Source organism: Dufourea novaeangliae, unplaced genomic scaffold (genome assembly GCF_001272555.1).
Source record: "Dufourea novaeangliae isolate 0120121106 unplaced genomic scaffold, ASM127255v1 scaffold8, whole genome shotgun sequence".
Lineage (NCBI taxonomy): Eukaryota > Metazoa > Arthropoda > Insecta > Hymenoptera > Halictidae > Dufourea > Dufourea novaeangliae.
This window is the reverse complement of record NW_015373923.1, coordinates 8205319-8222417: the sequence shown is the minus strand read 5'-3', so window position 1 is coordinate 8222417 and position 17099 is coordinate 8205319. Positions and strand designations below refer to the sequence as shown.

The 17099-nt window shown below is 39.6% G+C and overlaps 1 protein-coding gene across 1 annotated transcript in view; it reads right to left on the bottom strand.

The window, feature by feature from the left end:
- Positions 1-17099, bottom strand: part of LOC107194777 (nephrin-like) — a 94780-nt gene that overhangs the window by 8922 nt on the left and 68759 nt on the right. The window contains exon 11 of the mRNA XM_015584470.1: positions 8867-9211. Coding sequence (XP_015439956.1) covers positions 8867-9211 — 345 coding nt within the window. The remainder of the gene's footprint in view (positions 1-8866; positions 9212-17099) is intronic.

Genomic DNA, 17099 nt, shown 5'->3' with positions numbered 1-17099 from the left:
GACGAGTCACCGTGTACGCTAATGTATTTAATTGAATATTCGTTACCTTTATGGCCTCGAATTCGTCTCTCCGCTCTAGGATTTTCAAAATTATGCCGTGCAAAAGAAAGCTAATATCATTTTTCAGAGCCGCGAGCGTTTCAAAAATTGACACTTTACGAAACGACGTCACTTGTAAAGTCTTCTGCTAAAAGTTCCCTCGTTTTCGTTCGTTTTTAATTAATACATACATATTTCATGACGCTGAACCGAGAATGCGTCACGAAAAATCATATGAAACCAGGGAATTATTCACGAAGGTATATTATTTTAAATTGTCAGGGAATTATGGTCCTGAAGTATGATATTTCATGGAATAAAATGGAAAATTTCCTTTCAACACTTTTATCTAATTGCACTCAGAAAAGAGACGTAACACTTTTTGAACAATTTCGTGGACCACCCTGCGTATTACATTATTACGTTAAGTACTCCAAAAGGTGGTTCGACAATGTGGTACAACAAAAATTTCCGTATAGGTCACCATCGATCCGCTTTCGAGTCAATGTGTCGTTACGAGTACGCGCTCGACGTTTCGAGGATTGAATTCCGACAGAACCGCGGTGCGAAAACAGGAACGCGTGCTAAGCAAAACGCAAAGTGTCCTCGGCGAAACGTTTTTTCCTTCGACGGGCAAACAGTTTTTCCAGACAATAGGGATGGAAAGAGAGAAACAGAGAGACCGAGCGAGACGAAAATGGACCACTCAGTGTACCGCGAGGTCGGGGCAAATGAGTGAACGAACGCGTCAAATAAATGATGACATTCTAAAAGCGTGCAGAGATTTCTACCGTGGTTCTCTGTACGTGCACCATGACGTGGAGGAAAACTGGAAGGAGTGGAAAGTGGTGGTTGGGGATGGTGAAGTCGCTCGTAAAAAACAGCTCGTAAAAATGTACGCTTCCGGCGACGCGATCGTAAAGGCAGTTTCCGCTTCAATCCTTCCCTCCCGCGTGCTGTTGGCACTTTTCTCCTCCTTTTTCTTTTTGTCGCTACTGTTTTCTTTTTCTATTTCTTGCTTTTCGGAAACAATCGAACGATAAGTCGATCGGTGAAATATGACGGCAGAGCCCCAGGCCTCCATTTTCCAGAGGGGCTCCGTTCTAAGCGTTCCATTTGTGTCGAAAAAGTAATCGAATGAAATTTTGTTTACTCTTTCCCTTTCAAAATAATTAGATATGGTATTAAAGGTACAAATAAATCGAATCAAAGGTATTAAAATATTACGAAGTATTAACATTAGAACTGCCAACGATGAGCTTATATTTATTTCTATCCGATAGGTAAACATAACAATCGTTTGAAAATATTCAAGTTTATGTATCAACTAATTTCTTCATTTTCACACTGCAATAATATTTGTCAAATACTTCAGAAACTTAATTTCTGTACCATTTTAATCATTGCTATAGGGCGGTACTAACCAGTTATTTTTATTGTTTTGGCAGTTCTAGTAAAACGAAAGTTACCAATACCGTACCTGCCGAGCAGTTCGTTACAATTAAACGTTATTTAATTTTATTTAGAGTAAATTTTATATTTAAAGATTTATATAGTTTATTGCATGTTTTATTCCAAAAGTTTGCCTATTCTTTCCCCTCCCAGCTCCCATTGAGGGTCTCCTCGATGGTATGATAGCCTCAGACCAGAAAAATCTTAATTCTGTTCTGCCCTTTTCAATTTCTGTTTTTCGACATTCCTTTCGGTCTTCATCCGTTGACGTGACGTTAACCCCCTTGTCTTATAACATCGTGTCAGACTCGTATTGACGAATACAAAAAGGATTTAATAAACCTCAGTGTTATTCCTTTTTTTTAAGTCGAAGAGAAATACTCTATTGCTAGTATTAATATTTAAATTTTTGAGTTATTGCACACTTGCAATAAATACAGAATTTATTTTATTCCTGGGAAATTATTTACGATAAAATAATTCTGGAGACTGTAGTCGTCGAAAAAATCGTTAATCGCGGCGCGTCGATTCGAACAAACACGTCGACTATCTCGCGGATTAACCGAACCAGCTAATATCGGATTAATCGATTATATCCACCCGCGGCCGTACGGTTCTGTGTCCGCCAGGAAGTGCGGAGCGTACGGAGTGCATGTACCCCCGGCCCCAGTCGAATTGATCCGTGTAAGCGGGTAACTGACCGCCAATTAGCCGACACAGTTTATTCGGAGCGATTGTCGATGGACGGATGTACCGCTCAGAGTGAACCCGGCACGAAGATAGCCCCCAGCACCTCTCCAACCCCTCCCGATGGGTCTTGTTGTTTACACGGTGGAAGTCAGCGACTTGTTCGCGGGATAATTACGCTAGCGTTCGTACAATTTGGGCTACGAGTAATTTGAGGGAATTGTTCGGGAATTTTGAAACAGTGAGATTTCGTTCCTCGAGATTACAACTCGTGGGCAGTTTTTGATATCCAGATCTCTAATTTAATCCTGGAATATTAATCTACTGGAACGATTTTTAGGGGAATTTAAAAACTTTTACTCGTACTAATGGGTCACTTTTTAAAGATTATTGTCGATGAAAGATAACTTATATTGTAGAAATATAATGGACTTTTTAATGTTGGAGAATATGATAACTTTAGTTTTATAAGAATGATCTTAAACAGGTTTAATGAAAACTTGATAAGTCGAAGAAAAATTCCATATTAAAAACTCAATTTAAGGAGCAAAATGACAATTTGAGGGTAACCTGGGGAGTAATTACTTGAACAAAGAATTATTGACAGGGGAAGAAAGCTGATAAGTTCACGAAGTTTTGTAAAAAACAAAGGCATATCTAATGTTACGACAATATTTCTGAAATGTTGAAGAGTAACGATTAATATTCAAGAGGGTGATTAATCCTAAAGCTAAATAAAATCACAGTTCTGGTAATATGGGATTGATTGGTAACGTTTTAAACTTCAAATTTAAAATACTATCTTCTACATGTATACTTTGAATTTCAAATATTCTCTCATAAAAAAAGGAAAATATGACTTGTAATATTTTACTTCTGTGATCTTCATGTATAAATTTATTCGGTTGAATCATAAAACTTCCACGAGATGGAAATTTTGACTGCATAAATTATATATCGGTTATTTATTTCAATATTATTTAAATACGTGTTGGTTTCGTAGAACAAATGTTTGAAACAGCAGTTGTACAATATTGAAAAAGCGGACAATGCCCCGATGAATCGCGCGTTAGAAATGCGATTCCACCGTTTAGGGGGTGTGAATGATTCAAATTTAATAATCAGGACATTATTTTCCCTTTACTTCGGTGTAACACGTGATGATCCACGGCACGACGTGCCCAGCTCCGAGATCGTGAATTGTCGTTAGGCCAGGTAATAAATCTGGGATTCAGATGCACTGTCCAGAACTGTGCCGGCACTCAAGTTCGAGATTAATCAAAATCCACTTAAATTCACGAACTCCTCCTAAACGAGTGGCCCCTCCTTGGTCTGCGCCCGTGATTCTAAGTTGATATTAAACGCGGCACGGCCATTGTCGGATTCAGGAACGCTTCCGACAATTCCCCAGACGGAGGCGAGTTGTTAATTCGAAAGCGATTTTATATTCCTCTGTCACCGGCTTCTTCGAAACGTTTTTGATTCCCGTCGTTCTAATAGCGTTTCAATTGTTCCGTCAAGTCATACATTAATGTGTCCTTTTAACGCTAGAACTACCAAAGCAGTAGAAAAATGACTGGCTAGTACACTACTGTAACGATGATTAAAATGTTACAAGAAGAAATTTTCTCGGACATTTTGCAACTTTTATTTCAATATGAAAGTGAAGAAATCAGTTAATTTATGAATTTGAATATTTTCAGAAGCTTGTCATGTTTATTGAACCGATAGAAACAGATATACGTTTATCAATCGGTTGTTCTAGTGTTAACCCTTTAACGCTCAGTGTTGCACTGTTGCAACATTCATTTCAAAAGTGCTTCAAATTCTATCATCGGTTAATATCAAACTTAATTAATGTAAAATCGATCTCGATTTTTTCGTTGAGAAATTCAGGTATTCCCTCGAAAAGTAAACAAAAAAGAAAAAAGGTGAATAAAACTGGTCGGTTTAATATCGATATTTTTTACTTCAAAATAACAAGACACAACATATCTATACATATACAGGGTGTCCCATTTAAATCGACCTACTCGAAGATCTCCAAAACTATTGACAGTATTAAAAAATATTCCAGACAAAAGTTAAATGGATGCTACTAGTTATTCCCCATATACATATATTACAGATACAGGTATATTATACAATTTAAATTAATATACTCTCAACGCTGGTAGTTCTAATGTTAAAGTCCAAATTTGACGAATCCTGTTAACCAAAACATGTCTTAGCTATTAACCTACCAGACACTCGAGACTACGCATTCAACACGGTCTAACCACTAATCAAACGATCAGGAACACGAACAAATCCTCCGTTCAACGTGGTCGACTTACCGTCCCGAATTGCTTTATACAGTCAGCCCGGTTTAATCGGTTTCCAATCACAGCGTTCATTTATTTATAAGACTAATCAAGTCCAGGATTTACGGACGGGGTACCACGACATACGTAGACAATTCCGTGTTTCGAGGAGCACGTTTATCGAGCTCTTGTCTCTCTGTTTCTCTAAGGACACCGGTAGGAAGATCGGGTTCAGCCGCAGACCAATTTCGGTTGAACGTCCTCCAGGCAGGTTTGCACGTGCAAGTGGTTGTCTTGGTGGTGTCCCATGGAACACACGTATCCCCCAATTCCCTGAACTCTCCATCTCTCTATTTCCCTCTCCCTGTGTCTCTCTATGTACCCAGAAACCGTTTACAGAATGTATACGCGGGGACCTTTCGCCGCGAATTCGCGGAGGGGCTGTCCATTTGCATATTCGCGGCGGTTAGCTGAAAGACGTTTTGTAATCAGGTTGTGTGGCCCGTTTATGGTTCACTTTAACCGTTAACGCGGCGACGGACGTTTAATAACCGCCGACACGTTACGCGAGCCGAGAGAGAGAGAGGAGGGGTATGGGGTAGGTGGGTAATGTCCCTCTACAAATTTAATCAGGGCCAGGCCGACGTTCCCGATGCCGAACCGAGCTGATCGTTTAATCCTCGGGGATTACATTGAACGTACGCTGGACAGGAGTCCACCGCGATGGGGGGATGTCCGAGCTAAGTGTTTTTCGGACGGTTCCCACGTATTGACGAATTCGCCGCCCCGGAAATAATTGATTCCGTGGAGTTTCTTACCAGCAAGACCGGTAAAATTGGGGGACATATCGTCTTGACGCTTGGGGGAGATTGTACTCCTGGAAATCGGTGACGTTTACGGGACTTATGTATGATTGGACGGTGAATTGGATAGGTGAAGTTTGAAGGAAGAATTGTTGCTTAAGAAACTGTCACGTGAAACGTCAAGAATTGTATAATAAATTGATGGATATTAGGTGTACCTACTGGTACACTAAAGTATTAATTTATAGTTAGTATTATATACAGGGTGTTCGCGATAATTTGTACCATCGTTTTTTTCGTAAACGGTAAACATTAGAAAAACACCGAAGAGGAGGCAGTTGTAGTATATTCTAGTTCAAACTGTTTTACCAATGGTCTATTATATTATAGATCCAGTTTGCGGATTCACCACAAGGCAAGAATAATCCAGCATCGATCGAGACACCGTACGATCAGCTGGTGGATTAACCGTGGGATTCTGTGTCCCCGGATATGTTGATAGATAGATCCGATAAGATGATCCGACGGTTTAGCGGGGAAAATTGAATTCTATTCAGGCCGCTACTTGCCTCCGGATTAGTTTTAGATCACAGTATATCAGGGATCCTGGGGATCTAGTATTTCGACGGGGATGGTACCAACGATCCCCGAGCGTTCTGTTCCATATGTCGATCCCGTGTTTACGCCGTTCCCAATTCGCCCGTGGTTAATTCCGCTATTGGTGAACGTTAATTTTCGATCAGGTTTTCAGCCCGATTCACCCCCTTCCCTCCCAGGGATGATCCGATGATTTAACGATTAAACCGGCCCGGTCCAATTGATCTCTACATGATCCCGCATTAAGTCTAGATTATGCCCGGTCATCGTGAATTCTGGATCGTGGTATCAGGTGCACGTTCGACAGTATAATTTGACATTTCGATAGTGGGGACTGATCCAAGATCGTCGTGGCTTGTTTTGCATAATACCGACCTGGAGATTCAAACCTAGCAAAACTGGTGCCAGGTGGCGAACGCTCAACCCTTTCATGGTTAAATGCACTATCAGGGGGATGGATGCAAAATGCACTTAGGTATGATGCGAATTGCTGTTTTGATAAATATTTGTCGAGATCCAGCTTCGAGGAATTTTAAACGAAAGTTAAGAATAACATAGGAACTTTATTAACTGTTTCGATAATTTTTATTTCACTGAATTCGATACGTTTGAATGTATGATAGAAATGCAAAGGATCTCCGAACTGGCCGTACGGTATTTCCAAAGTTCTGGGAACTGTGTTATAAATCTTTTATTTTTCTAATTTTCGTCTACATTATATTGTAATTTTTCAATATAATTTCCATTCAATTGTATGCATTTATCCCAGCGCGACACTAGGTTTTTAGGCCATCTGAAAAATACTTTTTAGGAGTCGTTTTTACTCACTGGTTTACAGTTCGTTTTATACCATTTAGGTTCTAAAATCGCACACCTATAGTATATATACCCCCCGTTAACAGAAAAAAAAGCTACAATCTTATTAACCGCGAAAGGGTTAAACATACGTTCGAATATGATTCCATCAGCGAACGGCTGATGGTTCGTTAGGAATCGGGTTTCTTGAGCCTCGATTTTTGGCAAATTTAAAACGCACATCCGAACAATTGAAAATTTCGGGTCACGGGACAACCAGGGGGTCGCGCGACTAGAACCAGGAGGCACTAACTAGTTCGAACGTAATTCCGATCGGATTTCAATTTGCGATTAGTTCAACGGAGCCCATTAACCCGAAATCGAATAGTTAGTTCCGTAGCGCAGTTTTGAAACAGATTCAAAGCCCCGGGAGCAAGCTGCATCCATCGGGAATCTATTGCTTCAGAATTCCAGAGCCGGTACAGCTTTCGATATGCTGCAACCGATTCATTGTTTTTCGAAAATGTCGCGCCACAACACGATTCGCTACTTTGCACTCAATTTTGATGGTGTATATGGTTCTTTCACGTTAAAGACGCAGAAGCCTGTGATTTCTGCAGGGATATAGTTCAAATCACGATTATTGTGATACTAATTAAACCTCGGGTTTCTATGCTAGGGTCAGTGGCGAGTTACTGATGAATATAATTAGCGAACAGCGATTGATCAGGGATCGTAATTGATCAAACTGTCTACTGGTTGACGGTCCGCAGGTACTTTGAATCAGAGAAAATTGAGAAGGGAGATGTTAATAGTTAGAGGGTATATTCGATCAGAGATTGGGCTATGGTCTTCATTGGGTTAGATTAGTTGATATATTTTAACGTCTTGGGTCCAGTTAGGCGCCTTCTAGGTCCCATGTCTGTCTTCAAGATTTTCGATATTAGTGTAAGAGAAGACCCTAGGCAAAGTCCACATTTTAAATCCTCTGGTTAATGAGCAATTAACTATACAAACTGAATCGAGTGTACAACAAATCGATTATACCCTCTAAGAGTTAGCAAGATCCCTTTACATTTATCTACTCGAAGATAGAGGGATTTATTCAGCCCAACGATTTCTCAGTACTCGAAAAAAACATCGTTCCAAGTGCAAGAATATCAGAATCATCAGTCTGCCTATAACAGTCGTTACCACGATCATCATTTAAAAGACTGACAGGGTAAAGACACGTCGGACAATGAGATCAACAGGGACTACATTGGGCTCCGAACAAGCTTCAAGGTCCACACGTCTCGAATTGCTCCCAAGAGGATCGTCCCCGAGTAAAAGAAAGAAGGGGATTCTCACGCTCACCGAATTTATCCTTTTCACCGGACTCTATAGGGTGTTCGCGATAATATGTACCATCATTTTTTTCGTAAACAGTAAACACTATAAAAAAACCGAAGAGAGTTGTAGTATATTTTACTAATAATATGATAGCGTATCTAAAGTTTTTGTATTTTCAATATTTTTCTAGAAATATGGGTGACCTTAATTTTTTTAAATGGAATGCTACATATTTTTTTACATCATATGAAAACGGGCATTAAAGCGAGTTCAATCATGTAGTACACTATGGTCTTCAGGGTTATACAAGGGCAGAAATAAAAGAAATAAATTTAACATTTCGTAATATTGTATTTAGTTGTATTAATAAGATTATATCTCTTGTTCAATGAGACTTCCATAAGTAATGCATTTCTGAGAATTTATTTCTGCCCTTGTATGACCCTGAAGACCATAGCATACTACATAGTTGAACTCGTCTTAATGCCTGCTTTCATATAACGTAAAAAAATATGTAGCATTCCATTAAAAAAATTAAGATCACCTTTATTTCTAGAAAAATATTAAAAATACAAAAACTTTAGATACGCTATCACATTACTAGTAAAATATACTACAATCGCCTCCTCTTCGGGTTTTTTCCTAACGTTTACCGTTTACGAAAAAAAACGATGGTACAAATTATCGCGAACACCCAGTATACCCGGGCCGTGCATCTATCTTGAACGAACGTTTAACGATCAACAACAACCGGACAATGATGTGGTCTCCGTAGATTTTGGGGGGAGGGACGAATTTCGTGATGGTTCTCGCGATTGGCGCACGATGACTCGAAATCGAACACTAGCGGGCCCCTACCTGGGTATCGTTGATGCTCCGGTGTCTTACCCTCCTGTACATAGTGCGGGCTGTGGAGTACGGTGGTGTCGCTCATCGCGTGCTCCGTCATGATCCACAGGGACAGCACCAGCCCGGAGTAACTCCTCTCCGCGGGCAGGTCCGTGATCTCGAGCATGCTAGGCGTCATGCTAGTCGTGGACGCCAGCAGACGTCTGGTGCCCGCGTCGTAGACCTGCAGCACATAGGTGGCAGTGCGCGGGTCGATGTACTCGCTCTCCGCGCAGCTCACCCTGACCGTTGTCCGACTCTCTTCCCTGATCGTGCAATTCTCCGGGGGCGGAAGTTGCGCCTGCCTTTCACCTGCTACCACACCGGCACAACACACCAGCCTCAGCCTTCTTCTACAGCTACTTTCTCGAGGGTTTTTCAGGGGAATATGTAAATCTGTTTTTTTGGGTCTGTCTTTTTTTTTTGGGGGGGGGGGGGTTGTTTGTACAGGGGAATAATGTGGGGTTGGGTACGGTTTTAAATGTGTTTGGTACCCTTCGGGAACGGGTCGTGTGTGGAGATTCGAAGCAGGGGGGGGTTACGTTCCTATTTTTTTTATACCGAACGATGGACTTTGCACTTTTGGCTTCTTCTTCTTGCGACTCTATGACGAGACTCGAATGTTCTTACGGATTTGTTTGGCTTGCCGTCGAATACGATCTTTGTTATTTAGTAAATTGTGTTTGGAGGATTGTGGTTCTTTTCGCGGCGGGGAGGGGGCGGGTGGAAGTGCTTTTGGAGCGTCTTTTGGTCCTTTTGGAACGAGATTTTGTCATTTTTGAAGGCAGGACTAGTTTAGAAATTTTCGGATGGCTTTTTTGCTATTGTGGAAGAAGATGCGTCGAATGACAGTTTATGCGTTCGAAATTGGTTTGTTATAAACCGAAAGGTCAATTATCAATCATTTGTTAGTTTTTCTAACACGTTGACTGCCACAGTGAAAAAGGCCGCACGAAGGCAGACACACTTTATTTTGTTTTGTGTCATAAATCGTCGAAAATATATGCATTTAGTTAATATATGCTGTTGGATTTGTTTCGAAATATATTGCGGTATTAATTTGACGGAAAAATTTTGTAACGGTATTTAAATACTCCAGCCTCTTTGCAATGTATGTCACCCATATTTGGGTGGTGTGGCAGTCAAAGTATTAAATGGAATGTAGTATTGCGAAAAATTTCATTTTAATCCTATCTTAAAATAGGTGGAGCAATGAATCAAAATATTTATCATCTTATAGCTTGAAAAAAAGGAACTATATTTTTCTTCAGTTCTAAAGGATCGTCCTTGGCAACGTTAAAATATTTCTTCAACCCTTTCGGTAGTAAACAGGAATATCATGGTAAATGCTAATTTATTTGAATACTCGAGACCATTTCCCAGACTGAACTGCTTCGTAAATTTGATACTCGAACATGCGTATCTATGTTTGAGAAACAGTGTGCACAGGTGACTCCCACATTGGCCTTGAGCGGCAAGTTTAATTTGCAATCGCTTGTAAGGTCACGTAGGTATCCGTACGCGTCAATGTGATTTCTAAAGGACTGGCTTAAGGTATATTCGAGCCCTCATGCAGATACCCTTTATATCACCACCATAATGTGTGTGTGTCTACCTTAAGCGCCCCTATGCGATAATTAATAGCTGCGGTACCTCAAACCAGTTCTAGATTTACAATTTATCAATAGAAAATTCGTACATTAAGTTGCAGAAATTATGCATTTTCTATAAATTAATTCTAAAGTTCAGTAATCACATTAAAAATGCAACACCTTGTGTGACGTAGTTTACTACTGAAAGGATTAAAGACAAACAGGTGACTCGTGAGTACACGGTAATAACTTCAGGCTAGAAATATTATATATACACTAAACAAGTAAAGTTTTATACGGAGTGATTTCAAAATGGTGTCACAATATTTACAGTGACATTTCATATGGTTAAATTGATAAAAATGTTGCAATAAATATGTGTTCTGAAACAATTTACTACTCAGAAGTTTTGGTTTCGATAATTATACTGAATGTGATGAATAGAACCTGAAATTGTTTAAAATGTATAATTATATTTTACACACTTTTAAAATTTTGAAGGGTTGTCAAATCTGTTCCAGCGAAACAACTAGAAGTCGACCAGAAGTATTCAATAGCGTGAGGTTCAACGGTAGCCATATTGAATATTCACAATAAACTAGTAATGCAAATTATCATTACTTACATCTCAAAAATAGATGATTTTACAGCTGACATTTTGTTTACATCATTCCTGCCAATTGTAAAGTTTCAAACACGTCAGAAAATTTTCCGTACATTCTCTTAGAATCACCCAGTATAAGCCTATACAATATTTCTTGTTCGAGTACAGTAGTAGCCAAAAAGTTACCACTTCTCTGATTCTTTGTATTTCTATTATTTCTTAACATCAACGTAAAACCTTAATATACTGGGTTTTATACAGCTTTTAACTATCTATTAGAATATATTTATCAAACACATACTAAAGTTTTACGTTGATATTACAAACTAATAAAAATAACCAAATCGAAATTTGGTAACTTTTTTGTCAACCACTGTAGATACATTCTCTCAAATATTACAGTGCATTTAAACTGTACTAACAAAAACTTTTCATTTCTATTTTTTGAAACCCCTAACGACCATTAACAAATAAAGAATTTCTTTAAAAAATTGTTTCGAATTAAACTATGGAAGATCGAAGAATGGATAAGAGCGTACCCAGAAATCAAAATCGACTCCACGTGTCGTAAATTCCAACTCCTTTTTTTTTTATATTTTTTTTTTGGTCCCCGAGTAAACCTGTTTGCGAGCGGGTCGCAATGGATTTCAGCCGAGACCTGCCAGTACCTCGTTTCTCATTCGGCCGGGGGTGAGTCGCTCGAACATGTTTTAATATAAATGTCAAAGAGCAATCGATATCTGCCATTCGTTGGACACGGCTGGTGCCCGATACGGTAGAGACACCCGTCGCCTGCCCGATTTCGGGGGGCCGCTCGATCTCGTCGTCGTTTATACATCGCATAACAAGCGTATCTGGACTCTCGCCTGTCCCCGAAAAACTAAGTCCGTGCCCGGAAGTTCGGCGAACGGGCGCTTTTATCGAGCGAAAATATTCGCGAGCCCGATAGAAGAAGCGTCATACGCGCGAACGGGCCGCCGAACAGGCCTTTTTTTTCTCCTCCCCTATCCTTTTGCACACCGTGAAAGTTCGTCTCGGACAGGGGCAGGGGTGCGAGTCAATAAACTGGGCGGACGTGAGGATCAAGTGATGCTGGTCAACGGTATCGGCGACTGGGATGAATTCCCGTTTATGAAGTCTCACTTTTTGAACGGGGACTGGAGTTTTATGCTGTATAATCTATTAGAATGTTATAAAGTAGTTAGCTTTTTCTATTGACTCGTTTTTTTTTTTTTAATAATTGTTTGGGAGAGGACTAAGTGATGTTGATCAACGATATCGCCCACTCGGCTGAAAGTTGGTTTAGAAGTATTTCTATCAAATGGTGCTTGAATTACAAAGACCTCACTAAGGGGACAGAATGAATTTATTCCGAGAAATTTAATTTCTCTTCCTGTCTTTATTCGAAATTTTTCAGCAACAAAAATATTTTGTGAATTACTACAACGTGGAAGTTGATAGCACGCAGTATTATTACCAGACGATACGGAAATCGGGAGTTATTTGCCCGACAAAAAATATACGTTTGCGCGTTTTATCGACCAGAGGGTAAATATCATTGATTCGTACTACTTGATACTCTGCCAGCCCATTTATTGACACATTCCACTGCGCGCAGGATTCCCATCCCCTATTCAGTATCCCGAAAACAAACAGAATTATCGCGTTTACAATCTCGCGTTACCTTTGTCGAGCGTTTGCACGTCATTTAAACGACATTTAATCCTATTTTCTTTCCAACCAACGAAATATAAACTGGCTGGAAGTGGACCATTTAAACGTCTGGTTGGCGATCGAGATTATCGAAAGACCGCACAGTGTAGAATAACCAACAGAGGACACGAAAGATAAACGTAATTCTAACCTTCCGTGGTTTTCTAAAATTCATAAAAAAATCCAGCTTTGTTTTGAATGTTGAAAAATTCGAATGAGTAAATTTTTTATGAATAACAAATGTCTTTAAGCTGTTCGGTATTTATTCAGTAAAATTTTGTCTGCATGTTATACTACTTGTAATGCCAGAAAAAACATAATGTAAATATGCTTTCCTGAGTTTTTGACATTTACAACGTGTATTTAACAAAAGTTGACTTTCAGATAGATCTAATACACCTGTCCCTCGATTTAATTAATTCATCAGCAGTAAAGTCTCATTAATTTGGCAGATGTTATGCAAAATAGTATTTTCTAAAGTAATTTATAAAGAGAGCAGCAAATGTAGAAATTTATTTTTGCTCTAAATATCTTATTAGGTTCAGACTAAAATAGAAAAATTATTGGATCCGATGAAAGTTTTGTCTTTTATTATATTTCATAGAACCCTATAAATGCATAAAATCCGCAATCTAGTGATCACATCCAGTGATCGAATTAAAAATGGTACTTTTAGGTCCAACACACCCTCCACGAGTAACCCTGAATCCTGTCAAAGTAACACATAGCTTTCTCCGAAGCGAGAGTGCTCCCAAAAGTGCAAAACGACCCTTTCTACAATTACCCAGCCAGAAGTAAACGCAAACACGTGCCAAATAATTAACTCACATTATTATTAACATTATTAAATAATATACAATTCGTATTGCGACTTGCGATCTGGCTTGAATCGGCTTGAATCCGTCTTGGTTACCCATCACTACTTGCAACCGAACTAGCTCACCCGGTGGCTGGTAATAAAAGACAGCCGGACAATTAGAGCGCGAGCCAACAGAGTCGGATGAAGTACACCGATTCCCCAGTTAGTCGCGACGGGCAAAATAGGCAGAGTCAACGACGACGAGAACGCGGCCAAACCGAGCCTGTCCCAACGCCCACCAACCACCCCCAGTTCGCCATCCACCCTCTTCCCTCTCGCATCCCCAATTAGCCACGCATTATTAACGCGTACTGTACACAGGCCGTTTACGGGACAGCTGACCCCGCGTTCCAGAGTTAATTGTTGGCAATTAGCAGGAAGAATGAGCTCGGAATCTGGCAGAGCCTCCGGGACAGAATTATTTTGGCAGCCCCTGAAGGGGAGCTCCTCGTTCTCCGGAAGCGGCTCCGCGAATCCCACATCACTCGCGATAAAAAACGAAGGCTCTGCGCGCTACCAGCAACCCCTATATACGCCTTCGCTACCATTTGTTTCCGTCCGACGAAAATTCGTTCCGTCTTCGCGCACGTTCCCCGGCTATTTAATTTTCAATTACTTAAACGGTCGAAAATGTGCTGGGTAGAGGGCACCCGTCGAGCGCGCCTAAAGTAGGATTCAAGATAAACGTCGAGGAATTTAGTGGAATTATGAAGAAATAATGTCACGACGTACATTGATCCGTACGTGAAGTTTTGCTGACACAAATAGTAGTATTCGAGGAATTTACTGAAATTATGCAGAAATAATGTCTCGACATAGGCCTGTAAATTAAGTTCTTGTGACTGAATTAGTAGTAGTTGAGAAATTTACTGGAATTATGAAGAAATAATGTCTTGATATAGGCCCGTAAATTAAATTCTGGTGACACAATTAATAGTAGTTGAGAAATTTACTGAAAGTATGAAGAGATAATGTCTCCACATAGACCCGTAAATTAAGTTCTGGTGACACAATTTGTAGTAGTTGAGGACTTTACTTGGAATTATGAAACACTAATACCTTGACATAGGCCTGTACACTAAGTTCTGGTAAGAAAACGTTATTTTTTGGTATATTCTTGTATTGTGTTTGTCTAACGTTTTATTAGGCGTTTGGAAAGAGAATGGTCGTCGTTATAATTTGATATTGCAGATTGACTGATATCGTGTAGACCGAAAATTTAATTTTTGTCAGAAAAGTGAGAAAGACTTATGGAAATTATGGATAGTAATTTAGAGTAACAGAGTTTGCAACAATTGTTCAATGTTAATACAAATTTTCGACGCAAAAATGGTCATTATTGCTGTTTCTACGTAATAATAATACAGTAACTGTATGTAAATTTTTAGAGATATCCGTAAAAATTAACCCTTTCCACTTGGAATTTCTAATTTTCCATACCTTTAGAGGGGACAGTCGATTGCAGAGGGTTAATTTATGGACCAATTACAATGGAACATATTCTACTTCGACCTTTCTGAAGTGATTTGCAAATACTACCTCTGTTCAGAGTTGGCAAGAAATTGGTACAAAGAAAATTTTGTAAATGCATCTGTGTATTTACTTAAAGAATATTCTCTTAGTTCGATTCAACTGAAGGTACAATTTGCAAGATGTTCCCTCCAGAATGTAATCTTTTTTTCGTTAAAGTCGCTCGAACTAATAAAGAGGCGGATATAAAAGACTAGGATTTGATTCCACCATTTTGCAACGACTAATCCGAACGAGGAGTCTGGATCGAATTCACGGGGAAAATCGTTGGGATCGGTTCTTAATGTCCTTTTCCCAATGGTGGTGCTCGAATGCGATTTTCTAAGAAGTTTCAAATAATACGACCCGCCCCGCGACGATCCAATTTTCCACGGGCTGAAAGGCGCCAGTCATTTGGCCAAGATTTATTAAGGGTAATACCTACCGCTCCCTAAATCTTCAATCACCGTCGACGGAAGATATACCGTGCGTATATAAGATCTTTTCCTTTTTCGACGTGTCGGGCCTGTAATTTCATCAAAACTGATGACGCCCATAGCTGTCGTGAGATTCCCTTGTTAGCGCTGCGAAACTTCGTTAATTCGAGGGTGAACGATTCTAAAATCTGAGTGTACTTCGATCTACCTGTAATGTATTCGTCGATGTACATATAATCTATTTGAAATCTATCCGTCGATCTATCTAAAATCTATCCGTCGATCTATCTGAAATCTATTCGTATATCTACGTAGAATCTATCTGTAGTTATGTTCGTAATTTATACATCGAACTACCTGTAATCTATCCATAGTTCTACCCGTAATTTATACATCGACCTACCTGTAATCTATCCGTCAATCTACCTGTAATCTATATCCGTGGATCTACCTGTAATCTATATCCCTGGATCTACCTGTAATTTATCCATAGATCTACCTGCAATCTGTCTGTAGATCTATCTGGAATCTATCCTTCGATCCAGTCAGACTCTATCTGTCGATCCAGCCTGAATCAAACTGTTATCCAGCTTTGAATTTATATGTCCATGAACCTCGAATCTGTCCTTCGACCTAATCGCCTCGATCCCGACTAACCCCGGCCTCATTGAAGAGCGTTGATCACCGGGAGTGTTAGCTAGCTTCCAAAGGTTTCGATCAAAATAGGTCCAGCCTGATTAAATCCATGGACGAACGCCATGAAATTAATTACCGTAATCGGCCCCCATTAATTAAATCCATCACTGTCGATTAATTACCGTAATAAATCACATCACCAATTGTAGCGATCAATTTCTCCTTCGCTCCGATATCAATGCAAATCGTGCTACCCCTAGAAATAAAGAATTTTGGTCTCCATATTGATCTGTCGTCATTTTCGAATATGAAAGGAGCAATTTTCTGTGATATTAATTTCGAACTTCAAGATCTACGTTGCGGACCGTGCGTGGCATATTTATTCAGGATTCATGCTCGAAGAGCAAGATTTGATCGTTGATTATTGAAGAAATGGTGAAAGAAGAAATTAATCCATCACTGGCTACATGTACCTACAGAGCTACTATATCCTTCTGTATAGTCGCCGTTGACGTTCTTATATTTTGATGAAGAAACTTCTAACAGTGACGTACGAGCTAAGTAGCAGTCTCTGTTTTCAATTCTTCGTCATCTGCAAGGATGAATGTCGTCATGTCTACTCTCGATTTTTCGTCGTTTATAACGTATTAGATTTAATTACCTATCCATTAAATGTCTCCTCATTTTTAAAGTACCGTGAGACGAAAATTTCTGGAAATGAAAAAGCAAGCGGAAACCATTTGTCGCCTAATCAAGGACTACAAGCCAGATGACGAATAATCGAAATCAGCGATAGCTAAGCAACTGAAGTCATTCAAGGAAACTTCTGCATCATAAAATAACGAAGTTGATA